Below are 13268 nucleotides of genomic sequence, written 5' to 3' on the forward strand. Positions count from 1 at the left end.
AAGTTGTCCTTCTGGACATCTGACTTGAGCCTCACTTCTTCATGACGTTTCTCTCCTGACTAAACTTTACTTCCAGAGTTCGTCGTCATCCATAACGGGATCATCACAAATTACAAAGACCTGAGGAAGTTTCTGGTAAGATGCTTCCCCTGGGTGACAGCTAAGTCCAGTGGTATCGGTATTTCCCCGAAATTTTCCGACCAGCTCATTTCCCTCTGGGAGAAAAGGCAGGGGCTTGTTGAGACCCTCGCTTGGCCACGTCACCGCATTGGACACAAACCTCATCCCCAGCCCGGCCGCCTCCCCAGATCTTGCTGGAGGAGAGAGCAGGGCATTCTCGTTTACATCATCAGCCGCTGCAGATTCACAGCAGAATCAAAAGAACATAAACTCCCTTTTATTGAAGTAACTGCACTAAATAACGTGTCGACTCATACGCCAACTGGAATGTGGGGTGGGAAGGCAGACGGCGAGTGTTTGAAGTAGGAAGAGGTTGCAGTGTTGGTTGGGATGTGGGTGGACTGACTCAACAGATTTGATCATTTTGATCGCTGGTATTTTGCAATGTCCAGATTAACAGCAAGGACAGTCTTCTGAGGCGGGCTGATCTCAGGGAGGCCTGGGATGACTCAGCCGTGTTGGGCTGTGTGATTCTGGCAAACATTTCTTATCCCTTCCCCGTTTTCCTTGTTCTCGCCTTAAGTCACTCCAAGGACAAGTCATGAGGGAGGAGAGGGAGCTGGCCAGGCCGCCATTGCACAATGACCATTATCTGACACTGTGTCCAACCAAATATTCCAGGAAAGCAAAGGCTATGAGTTTGAGTCAGAAACAGATACGGAGACCATCGCCAAGCTGATTAAATACGTGTTCGACAACAGAGAAACGGAGGACATTACGTTTTCCACGCTGGTCGAGAGAGTCATCCAGCAGTTGGTGAGTTACAGACCCCACCTGTCTAAATCACCCCTTCATCCCTTCAGCTTTCACAAGTGTTTATTAGGCAAACTTATGCCGAGTGCCTGAGGACTGAAGATGGCTCATCTCAGTATCTGGCCTTGAAGTGTTTGGAGAATTGGGAGGAGCTCTGAGGTTTGGTAGCAGACGAATAGGAAGTGTTTTGCTTTGTTTTAGCACCTCTGGAATGGTGACAGCCCCCCTGCTCTGTGGCTCCTGACAAGGATGCGCTGCACAGGGGACCTTGGCCGTGGTGGGCCGTGGTGCCATCTTGTCAGCTGAGTTGTGTGCGTTGTTAGTCACACGCCCAGGAAGGACTGATCTGATGTTGGGGACAGTTGCCATCTTGCCTGCTGTTTCGGTGAAGCATTTTCTGTCATGGGGGAGAAAGGCCCCCAGGTCCTTACTGCATGGGGCTGGGAGGAAGCAAAGACAGCAGGTGTGGACTTTTGAGAAGATCGGTTACGGAGGAAGAATGGTGCAAAGAAATGGCCCCTTGGAGGGAAAGGGCTACAGTCCTGAGGGAGGATTGGGTTTCTGTGATAAAGCATGTCTGTGTGCTGAAAGGAACGATCCAGGAGGGAAGGAGGTTGGTGATGTCCCAGCGGGCTGGACCCATGGAGCAAAGTCCCTGCGAAGGGGCGCATGGTGGGGGCGGTGGACTGTCCAAGAGAGGCCCCCCCTTGGAGGAGGAGGTAGAGCAGACCTAGGCCCCCTGTGAGACGGCAGAGAGAGGAGGAAAGGGCTCCAGACTCCTAGAGCCCATCCTTCCGAGCATCAGTGCCACCCAGTAGCTCCTCTGAGATGGGGCACCTTGGAGACAGTGTTCAGGGCCGAGAACCTGGAATATCCGGAGTCAGAGGCTGCTGCGGATATAACACTGTGGTTTAAAATGTGTGATCCTTTGGCGTTTTCTTAAAAGTAAGTCTACTGTCGAACCCTTTGTCCTATGACTCCCATTTTGGGGGTCTTAATTTAGAGGACGTATTTATAAATAAGAACTTGTCCCATAAGGAATGTACAGTCTAAGATACTGTGTAATGTACAGTAAACAGTTTAGTTTTGCAGCACATTAACTCCTCTTTCCCACCTATAATTTAAAATTTTGAAAATGCCTCTCGGTGATGGCACTTTCAAACTTCAGCCACCTACCTGAAACAACACAGAGCTCTTTTTGGCAGAGAACTTTTTTCTAGTCAGTCCTACTTCATTGTTGACAAAACCAGCAGGTGGACGTCAGGTTTCTCAGGTTCTGTCTGAAGCCCCTTCACGCTGGGCAGTTTGAAAGGCCATTAGAGGTCTGGAGATGCTGACCCTGGGGTCTCTCTGGCTGTGTGACTGAGTTGGCAAAGTGGCCATAGCACACTGAGGCCTTGGGTCTGCCCAGGGTTCCAAACCTCGAAGGACTTCACACAGAAATTCAGATTTACCGCTGTCTGTATAAAGTCAAGTAGGGTCGTGGTAAATTAGTACGGGATGGTCAGAATGCAGGAAAGAATTTTGCATCAAGGTTTTAAATAGAAAGAGCATTTAGAGTCTTGAGTTAGGAAAACTAGATTCTAATTCTGGTTTGCACGGACTGCCAAGCTGAAGCACAGAGCACAAATGGCAGTCATTGCCACAGAAATAATAATAATGACACTACATGCTTCTGTTGGGTCTCTATGTGGCAGGCACTGTTCTAAGCACTTACAGTGCATTAGCTCACAGAAGCCATTTCCATTCACCATGAGGCACAAAGAAGGCTGCGCGATTGCCCAGTTACGGGGTGGAGGCGGGATTTGATCCCAGACTCTGAGTGTGCTGAGCTAAATGTAGGTCACAGATTAGTCCCTTCAATCCTCACAATTGCTCCCCAAGTAGGTACCATCCCCGAGGCCCAGGTTCCCCTTTCCTGAGGCTCTAACAGTAGCAGTCCACCCAGGTCATCCCAGAGCTGGGAACTGTTCCTCACGGACCCGGGCGGGCTGGTAATACATTGCTCACAGTGAAATCTGCAAGTTCCCATCTTGGTACCCGAGCGTGATCTGTTTCGCTTTCCCCTCCTGACATCACCCTGCATGAGCTGCGTTCAGCACCCTGCGTGAGTGACCCCAGGACTGCCTGCAGTGAAGAGGGGCCCAGGGGGCACTGTCGGGGGTGTGGGCCAGGCTGCAGCAGTCTGGCCCAGCCAGAGAAAGTTGTTCCTTGTTCCTCACTCTTCTTTCCCGTCTTTTCAGGAAGGCGCGTTCGCGTTGGTTTTCAAGAGCATCCACTACCCCGGAGAAGCCGTGGCCACAAGGTGAGCCAGAACGCACTGACATTTCCAGTAACAAATAAATACAGTAAAACCACTCAGCTTGAGGCACGAGGGAGGAGCAGGGCCTCTGGCAGACTGGAAGGAGCTCCCGCTATGTAAGGGACAACTGTGCTCCCTCTATGTTAGTGACAGAGAATGTACCCCGCCATCTCTGTGGCCAGAGCTTCTGATTTTTAAAAAAAAAAAACCAGAAAGTTGGATTTTTATCTGAAATCTCCAGATTTTTAGAAACTGACAACAAGTTCAAATTAGAAATAAAATTGTATAGCAAAGGCAGATCCAGGTTTCAGGTGAACTATAGAGATTCCCTTAGAAAAAGCATGTAAGATTACAAACATGAAACTGGGAACAGGGTGAATGTCGATTTGAATCAACGTTGCAGGCCAAGAGCTCAAGCTTCGTCACCTTCATGCCCCGAGTGACCCAGGAATCAGCTGAGGGGTCCTGGGCCGGCCCACACGGCCCGCTGTTAAAGCCCCTCTGCCCCCAGTGCTGTGCTGCTTTACACAAGCGGGCATGCAGGTGCCGTCCTTTTATTTTATATTCAGATGGGTAGATTATTCACCCATCTGTCCATCTGTCCATCCACCCATGTGCCCACCCATCCATTTGCCTATCCACCTTTCTATCTGTCTATCCATCATTTTCACCGTCTGTCCGTCCATTCATTCATCCATCCATTGAACTAATATTTGTTGAGCACTTACTGCGTGTTGGGCCCTGGGACCCTAGTGACACCCAACCTGGTCCCACCCTGAAGGTGGCTGTGTAATTGTGTAAGAGGCCAGAGCAGGGCAGAGGATGGTGATGCTCTGTGATGGGGGCTGGAAGGCAGTGCATCGGGGACCTGAGGGGAGCAGGTGTCAGCCTGGGAAAGGCAGGCAGACAATCCAGCACGAGCAAAAGCAAGGAGCCCAGAGCGAGCGTGGCACTGTATGGATCTGCACTTAGGCCAGGATGGGGGTGGGAAAGGGCACTGGTGGGACCTGAGGCTCTTCTAGTCTCAGTGTGTGCTTACCGACACCCTCTGTGCGCCATGCATGGGTGACAGCAGCAAACAATGTTGTGTGGACACTGCCCCGGGAAGCTCAAGGCCATGCACCTGTGGCCTTGGGGGACTGGGCCAGAGAGGGTGGACCGTCCCTCGCAGACTGTCACAGTAGCCAGGAAGGAAATTTTGTGTTTGTTTGTTTTTTGGGAAGGGGAGGTGATTAGGTTTACTTACTTATTTATTTTTAGAGGAGATACTGGGGATTGAACCCAGGACCTTGTGCACGCTAAGCATGTGCTCTACCACTTGAGCTACACCCTCCCCCTTAGGAAGGAAATTTTGTGAATGTATTATGATTTTTTTTCTAGGACAGGAACTGATTTACCATTTGGAATTTAAGTTTTTTAAGTCATAGAATTATAAAATAAGTCATAGAATTATAAAATTATGAACCCACATGGACACATTATTATCAAAATTTGATAGGGACGCTTGGACGCTTGTCCCTATCAAATTTTGATAATAATGTGTCCATGTGGGTTCATCGATTGTACCAAATAAGCCACACTGATGAGGGATGCTGAGGGTGGGGGAGTATATATGTGTGGGTGGGGAGGGTGCTGTGCGAACTCTGTATTTTCTGCTCAATTCTGCTGTGAACCTGAAACTGCTCTAGAAAAATAAAGTCTATAAATTAAGAAAAAAATTTGAAACCCCTTTTAAAACCTGATATTGTCATGTTACTGTTTCCAGTTCAGAAGAAAGTAGTGTGAAGAAACAGTAAATCTTTCTCTTTCTAAATTGCCCTCATCGGTGGCTCTGAACCCCTGGGACACCGTTTGGGATGTCTTGGGAGCACTTTGCCCTGGGGAGAGGGCTCGGTGCGGGGACCCGTCCTGACAGAGGGGTGTGCCAGGACGTCCAGCCCACCCAGGCTGGCACGGCGATGGGCAACTCGGTTCCCTCTCACCCCTGCAGGAGAGGCAGCCCCCTGCTCATCGGAGTGCGGAGCAAATACAAACTCTCTACAGAGCAGATCCCCGTGCTGTACAGGACACGTGAGTTTCCTCAGAAGGACTTGAACAGCATTGCGTTGTCCTGGAGCCAGCAGCTCCCCTCGGAGGCAGGGTGCCCAGAGAAGCTTGCACGTGGCTCCAGGTCAAAAAGGTTTTCAGGCAACTGAGAACTGTCTCCATTGTTCCCATTTTTTATTATGGGTGTTTTCAAACACATGCACAAGCCGAGGGAGCAGCATGTGGTTCTGTTACATAAAGGCGCCCGGGCCCTGATTTCGGCGTTGAGTTGGTTTGTTTTGTTTGCAACCGATTCAGCGCTCTTGCTATTTGGGAATCTTTTCCGCAATTTGGCTGACGCGGCCAAAGCTAAAAATGGCAAATCTCTCCCACATATATTCAAAGGGGAGATTGGCTCCTTCATGTTATTCAGACGAAAATAGTTTGAGGGGATTCATGCTTCTTTCCCTTCTTTGCCAGGCAATATTGAGAATGTTAAGAATATCTGTAAAACAAGGATGAAGAGACTGGACAGTTCCACCTGCCTTCACGCCGTGGGTGACAAAGCAGTGGAATTCTTCTTTGCTTCTGATGCAAGGTAGCCGTGTATACCTTGCTTCCTTTCTTTCCTAGGATGATGTAATCAAGGATGGCTGGCTGAGCACTCCCATTTATTAATTATCCCCCCATTTGAGCTGTTTTCTCAAGGCTCAGCGAGGGGCAGAGGCGATGGCAGATCTCAGCTGTCATCAGTGACCCTCCTGAGGAATCTTTGCTCAGTGAACACCTGCATGGCTGATACTGGCAGCCCTGGTGGCCAAAGGCGAGGTCCACTGACCTACACAATGTTTTGGGCCAGCACAGAATAATTGAATTAGTTGCCAGCATTTTATAGTTGGGAGGTTTCTCATAAAAATCTGGATTTCTAGCTTCTCTGGAAAACCAGCAGATCTGAGCACTGCGGAGTGTGCTCCCTCCAGCCCCGGTGGGGGCCTTTCAAAGGCTGCTCCTTTTAAGCAGGACAGGCGTCTCAGACATTTAGTCCTTTGTGAATCTGACCTGCGTTTGCCAGAGTCTTACCATTTATAAAAGACAGAGCTAAGATTTTGGGATTTGGTTCAGTTGATTCCAAATTCCATGTTCTCATCAATACACAGACAGTAATTCTGAAATTTAAGAACGTCAACTTCATGCTCAAAATAATACAAAAAATGTGTACCTGCACATACACTCAGAAAAGACCAAAACACTTTCTTGCTGGTTGAAGTAGAAAACCACCGTAAACTCCAGGACTACTGTCTCCTCTGTCCAGGCCTTTATTATACCCCTTTCCCGCCAGCCTTGCTGTGACGCAGAGGGGCCACCAGGCGAGGTCTCCTGGGACACACAGAGTAACGGGGACCTACAGCTCAGGCGGCGAGTCCGGTTCCGCCCACAGCCAGCGCCACAGCACATAAGCACTCACGGCTGATGTAAAGGCCCGCATTTCATAGATTGTGTTCCTTAGAGCACCATTTCGATGAGAAATGAGTACTATTTCAATGATTCTAAGACACACAATTATTTTATAGATTTTTTTTTTTTTTTAGCATCTGGCATCTTGCCATTATAATTTGCTACGGTTTTAATTTCTTTGAAGTATATAAAATAATCATGATCTTAAGATCAAGGTTACCTTATATTCAATGAAATATGGTAGATGTTTCTCCAAAAAAAGAGGAATAAATGCCTGAAAGGAGATTAAAGAATTATTTGTAGGCCATATGATAATATACTTTTAAAAACCACCGGGAAGGCTGTTAGAAGTGATACCCATGGCTGGTCAGAGAGGAAAGGTGTGGAAATTTCAGCATCCCAGGAGCACCGCCAAGAGGCCGGCTCAGTGGGTAGGGGGGAGGGGAGTCCATCCCCCCTTTCCCCTTCACACGTGCTCAAGTGACTGGCATAGTAGGCGCGCAGCAAACCTGTGTTGAACAAAAAAAGTCATCTGTTTACGACAGCTGGAAAAAAAAAAACACTTTAATCCCTTAAAGTAGATTTTAATAAAAACAGTCCCAAACCAGCTTGGAGAAGACTGCAAAAGCTTACCCTGAGAAACAGGAAGAAATCTGAGTACAGGGAGAGTTTCCACATTCCTCGGTAGGAAGGCTGAATGTTATTATTAAAACACAAAATGCTTTAAAGTTAATTTAATTATTAAAAATTATTTTAAAAGATACTGACTCCCCGTAAATTAATCTGCAGATGAGATGCTATAATTAAAATCCTCCACATTCTTTTGTCTGCTTAGGTTTTTGGAACTTAAAAAAGTGATTCTGCAATGTGTTGTGAGATTCTTCAATGAAGAAGCACATATTGAAAAATAAGAGTGAACAAAGGTGACCCTCCCAGATAGGAAGGCACACTGCAGGGTTCTCGTGACAGTCGTGGCCAGGACACGCTGTGGGCCCTTATGGTGGGACACTGTGCTGAGGGCCTCACCAAGACTGCCCCCATTTAATAATTACAAATCTCTGGTGAACGCACAGCGATCATCTCCCGTTTTAAAACTGGAGAACCTGAGACAGGGTCACAGGGTGGCGTCTGTGCTGCCCGAGGGCGCAGGGCTGATGAGCAACAGGGATAAGGATTCCACCTCGGGTCTAACTCCTGGGCCAGTAGTCTCAGTGACTACCATCCATTTTGTATACTAGAATAATTATAGTTAAACGTGCAGCTATACGTGTACACGTAAATACAAACACACGTGTCGTGAGCACTGTCTGAAGGACAGCACGGTGCAGCATTTCTCCCCTGGAGACTGGGTCAGGCCCTTTTCACTTCCTCCTCTTGATGCCTGTGTTTCCTACTTTTTATACAAAGAGTGTATATTGTTCAAAATATTTTTTTCCCGGTGCCATGGAGTTCCCCCCTTTTCATCCTTCTTCCCTAGGATCTGGAGATACATCTCTTGGGGTCATAGAACTTGATTGTTCCTCTTTTTAACTTTGCATCCGGAGTTTTAAATGTGTGTTTTCTGCACAGGGCACATTTGGGTCTGGCACTTGGTACATGAGGGTTTTTTCCTCCCGAGGTCCTTCGAGTACCAACTTCACGGTTTTTACCGTATCTGTGTAACACCTGAGCGACTACCTAATTTTCTTTTTCACTTACCAACTTTTCTAGCTTTATTTTTGAAAGAAACTTTCTGTTTTCATCTCAAGGGAAAAATCAGTATTACTTTCCATGCAGAGAAAGTTACTATGAAAATAAACATAATGACCCTACATTTCGTTAGTGGATAGACCTCACGGTTTGCTTGTAAGTCCCTCCTTTTTCCTTCCTCTGTGTGTGTAAGAAACAGTCGTTCATCCTAATGAGTTTCCCACTGTGTGGATTTCCTTGAGTGCCTCCCCCACGGTGTCATGTAACATGCTCTTCTGTTGACTTTGTTTCCTGCAGACAGGAGTTTACAGGTGTCTAGAAGCTTGATATTCAGGTTTGGCTTTTTTGGCAAGACTCATTTCATAGCTGTAGTGTGTCCTTCCATCAGGGGGCACTATGTCTCATTGTCTTCTTGTGCTGGTCAAGTTGATCGGGGGTTCAGGTTTCACCAGCCTTATCCAGCCACCATAAAGCTGCTCTCGGCTTTTCATCTCTTGGTTTCGGTAGCCATTGGTGGACCTTGATTAGGGCTTTTAATGGTTAGGAGTTCATAAGTCGATTGTTATAATTTTATCATTCCTTCTCCATGAGCTGTATTCCTCCTATAAAGAGAAACTTGCCTTCTTAAACTATGTGGTTATTCTGAAAGACAGATCATTGGGAATGGCAGATGAATGTTTCATTCTTTCCCTTTGTGATTCAGAGTCGTGTGCTGGTTCCCAAGCATCCTCCAAAGGTGTTTGCATCCTGATGAAGAAAACAATTGTAAATGAACCTATGTGAGATTATTGGGGAAATTTGAACATCCTGGATAACTGATGATATGAAGGAGTAACTATTATTCTTGGGTGTGATAATGGCATTATAGTAGGTTAAAAAATAACCCTTATCTTTTAGAGCTATCAGTCAAAAGGCTTGCAGATGATATGATGTCCGGGACTGGCTTCAGAATAACTCTGTAGGGAAGGGAGGAGAGGGAAGCATGAATTGATGTTCATACGCCATATCCTAAGATGCCATCCAGCTGATAGGGACCCACACTTGGAGAGCAGTGAGTAACTGGCACCTTGTAACTGTCAAGGGCAAGCCCCTCTCTGACGCCATGTGCTCCTTGCTCTAGCGCTATCATAGAGCACACCAACCGGGTTGTCTTCCTGGAGGATGATGACATCGCTGCAGTGGCTGATGGGAAGCTCTCTATTCATCGGGTCAAGCGTTCGGCTAGTGATGACCCATCTCGAGCCATCCAGACCTTGCAGATGGAATTGCAGCAAATCATGAAAGGCAAGTGTCCTCTGAGGGTCCCTGTACAGCAGCCACGGGGGCAGATGCTCTGTAGGGGAGCTCCTGAGACTCCCTGCCCTGTCCTGAGTGTGCACCATGGCCTTCCTGCCCGCTGTGGGGCTGCTGGTTCTGTGGTTCATACTGCTCAGGGGATGTGGGGCGCCTGGCCTGGCTCCTCCAAAGGGAGCTCCTGGCAGTGTCCAGGAACCAGGTCTCCCTGCTTGATCTGACCTCAGTCCCTCAGTTACCTCCCTTTGCGGACTCCCTGGGACACATTCCTACACCAAAAGCATCGTTTCTTCTCTGGACGGGAGGCCTACAGTAACAGGGGACTGTGGACTCCTTTCTTCTTGCCAAGAGAGTATGTCTTCCTGCACCCTCTTCTCCACAGGGCAGCCTGGGTGAACTTTTCAGAATGTGAATCATACCTTCTTATCCTGCTGCTTAAAGGCCTCCAGTGGCTTCCCACTGTTCTTGGAATAAAACCCGCACTCTCTGCCACAGCCCACAAGCCCCCACACCCAGCCCGCCCCGCCTCTTTTGGCCTTTCCCCACTGCATCTCTCCGGCTCCACCCTGACTGCCTCGCTGTTACTCAGACAGGCCGAGTGCTTGCCTACCTGGCTGGGGGCGCTGGGAGGGTGGGCAGAGGGGTCTCCGCACCTGCTCTGCTTCTCCCAGGACTGGCTCCTTCTGATCATCTCCCCTGAAACGTCGCCCCCTCAGAGAGCCCTTCCCTGGTCCTGTATCTGCAGTGGCCCCACCCCCTCCTCACTTGCTCTGTTTGCTTCATGGCACTTTTTCTACAAGTCCTCTGTCAAGGACGGCAGACAGAGACACTGCAGCGCTTGGCATCATGCACGTGTGCATCGCAGAGCGCAGTCCCGCCCTGTCCGTGGTCACCTCCAAGGCATCGGGCGCCGCACCTGTCAGGGGTCCCCACACGCTGTGGCCAGATCATCCCTTTGACATCATCCAGTTCCATGCAGATCAGGGCCCTGGCGCGTGTGGCTGGAAAGATTTTTTGTTGTTCTTTGGTGTGTGTGTGTGTGTGTGTTAAATACAGAGGCTAGGGGGGTATTTTTTTTTATTGCCTGTTTCCCGGGACTTGCTTAATTTTGCGCTTCCCTGAGTAAGTGGGTGTGAGGAAGTAAGGCGTTTTACCTTCTTCTGGGCACGGAGGGCGGCCCGGGCAGGCCAGGCGCGCCTTGGTACTTACCTCCCTCGCTCCCTCAAGCTACAGGTTGTATGTACATTGAAGACAGTGACCACACCTGGTCCGACTTGTCGTCGCGCATATCAGGCGGGACGGTACCTGGGGATGCCCTTTGTCATCTGCAGTGGCCTTTACATGTGACTGACTGCATCGTGACCTCATCCTGACTGAACATCAAGCAGTGGAAATGTAACAGAATTAGGTTGGATTCATCTTGTGGTTGTTTGTTTGACCAGGTAACTTCAGCGCATTTATGCAGAAGGAGATTTTTGAACAGCCAGAATCAGTTTTCAACACAATGAGAGGTCGGGTGAATTTTGAGACCAACACAGGTAACCCCTCGTCCGTGCCATGGGCCAGTGTGCAGCCCCTGTGTCGGGCGACTCAGGCCGGCACTGACGCCCCGTGTGTGTCCTCCAGTGCTCCTGGGCGGCTTGAAGGACCACCTGAAGGAGATCAGACGATGCCGCCGGCTCATCGTGATTGGCTGTGGAACCAGCTACCACGCCGCCGTGGCCGTAAGTGCAACCCACCGGGGGCCCTCGACAGAGCCCGGGGGGCAGTGTGGCCTAGGACAAGGTGCGTCCTAAATGCTGCCGCGTGTCTGGCCTTCCGAACTCGGTGCCGAGAGCCCGCGTGAGAGCTGGCACTGAGTCCTTCCTGTGCGATTCGGCCTGTGAGTGCCTGAAGCGCTCTCACCACCTGGACACAGAGATGTCATTTCACAGGCTGTCCCAGAAGCCCAGCTGCCCGAGTCCCTGTAGTGTCAGTGACTAACTTTAGTCCCCATTCTCGCTGGCTTCAGACACGGCAAGTTTTGGAAGAACTGACCGAGCTGCCCGTGATGGTCGAGCTTGCTAGCGATTTCCTGGACAGGAACACTCCCGTGTTCAGGGATGATGTCTGCTTTTTCATAAGCCAATCAGGTAAGGGTTACTGGTTTTCATTAGTTCATCTCATTAGTTACCCTCTTGGTAACACGCCATGCACCTCCCTCCCTCCTTTATCCAGTGAAATTCTCTGCACACCAGCCATGTGCCACCCTCCCATGCCAGGGTCATTTAAGCCTCAGAGCCATCAGTCACTGTCCATTTTATGCGGTGGGGGGCCATGTAGCTCCCTCCTCTTGCTGTCCCAAGTCCAAGACTTAAGGGACCCCTGGCCAAGGTCCTCATAAATGTGTGTGGGGTTTAAATTAGAGGAAAGTTCTTCAAAATTCTGCCGGTTGAGAATCACTTCAAGGACTGTGCTCACACAATCCAGCAGGGGCGGGGCGTGGAGAGACACTGCTCAGGTGTGCAGCCCAGGCCACCCTCAGCTTAGCAAACCTGCCAGGACACCATCCCAACACTAGGCGTGGGCATCTGCCCTGGCCGGGCAGGGCAGAGGGTCAGGAGGTGATCCATGGCTCTACGCTTGGAGCCCCCGTGAGCGCTAGGAGGATTTTTATAATAATTATGGAGAATTCCAAACCTTTATAGAAAAAGAGAGAATCCCATAAGGAATTGCCTAGGCTCGGCAGTTACGTTATGGAATAATTCACCCATTTGTGTCATCATATCCACTTTAACCCTTCCCCTTCCATGGGTTATTTTGAAGTCAATATCAGACATCACATTTTTTCATCCATAAATACTTGAAAACATCTCTAAATGATAAAAGAAAAAGTATGACCACAATGCCATTATCACAACTGAAGCATGAATAGCAACGCCCTGGTACCTTTTAATATCGCTTCATTTTTAACTTTTTGTTTTGATTGAAGCGTACTCAGTCACAGTGTGTCAGCTTCCAGTGTAAGCATCATGTTTCAGTCATCCACATACATACATATATTCATTTTCATATTCTTTGTCGTTTCGAGCTTTTAATACATTTCCATCTCGGTGACAAGCTGACAGAAACTAATGCAGACACACTCGCCACCTAGCGGATCGCCTCGGACCAGGCACGGCCCGCGGGCTTCAGCCGTCACTGCTGCCTTTGCGTTTACAGTCCCACCAGAGCCTCAGAATGTGTCATGAATTGGTGGAAGCCACTGACCAAACGACAGAGATGGGTTTAATGTGAAGATAATGCAGTGGCAGCTCCTGAGTGACTTCCTAAAAGGGGCTTCAAGTTTCATTTTGTTTAGCCCTTTATTTCAAATTTTTAGAAGCTATCAGAAACTGGTGAAGGGGCAGCTGATGAAGGCAGAGCCTCCCTGCTCCCCAGCCTTCGCCCCCAGTGACACTGAGGGAGGGCCATGTGACACCCCAGTGTGCTGGGCACTGGTCTGAGGGGAGCTGGCGATAGTAGCCGCAGCCTGCCCGCAGAGACGCTGGGACAGCATAGCCAAGAGCGGTGGCTGTGAACGTTTGGTTTT

At 49.1% G+C, this 13268-nt stretch overlaps 1 protein-coding gene across 3 annotated transcripts in view; it reads left to right on the forward strand.

Annotated features, from left to right (window-relative positions):
- The window catches only part of GFPT2 (glutamine-fructose-6-phosphate transaminase 2), a 39782-nt gene that overhangs the window by 17359 nt on the left and 9155 nt on the right, over nucleotides 1–13268 (forward strand). For all 3 annotated transcript variants that reach the window (XM_010946138.3, XM_045510003.2, XM_045510004.2), the window contains 9 exons: nucleotides 77–135; nucleotides 802–936; nucleotides 3177–3238; nucleotides 5226–5305; nucleotides 5741–5858; nucleotides 9525–9688; nucleotides 11140–11235; nucleotides 11324–11421; nucleotides 11709–11829. In XM_010946138.3, coding sequence (XP_010944440.1) covers nucleotides 77–135; nucleotides 802–936; nucleotides 3177–3238; nucleotides 5226–5305; nucleotides 5741–5858; nucleotides 9525–9688; nucleotides 11140–11235; nucleotides 11324–11421; nucleotides 11709–11829 — 933 coding nt within the window. The remainder of the gene's footprint in view (nucleotides 1–76; nucleotides 136–801; nucleotides 937–3176; nucleotides 3239–5225; nucleotides 5306–5740; nucleotides 5859–9524; nucleotides 9689–11139; nucleotides 11236–11323; nucleotides 11422–11708; nucleotides 11830–13268) is intronic.

The sequence above is a fragment of the Camelus bactrianus genome, chromosome 22 (genome assembly GCF_048773025.1).
Source record: "Camelus bactrianus isolate YW-2024 breed Bactrian camel chromosome 22, ASM4877302v1, whole genome shotgun sequence".
In the NCBI taxonomy this organism is placed as follows: Eukaryota; Metazoa; Chordata; class Mammalia; order Artiodactyla; family Camelidae; genus Camelus; species Camelus bactrianus.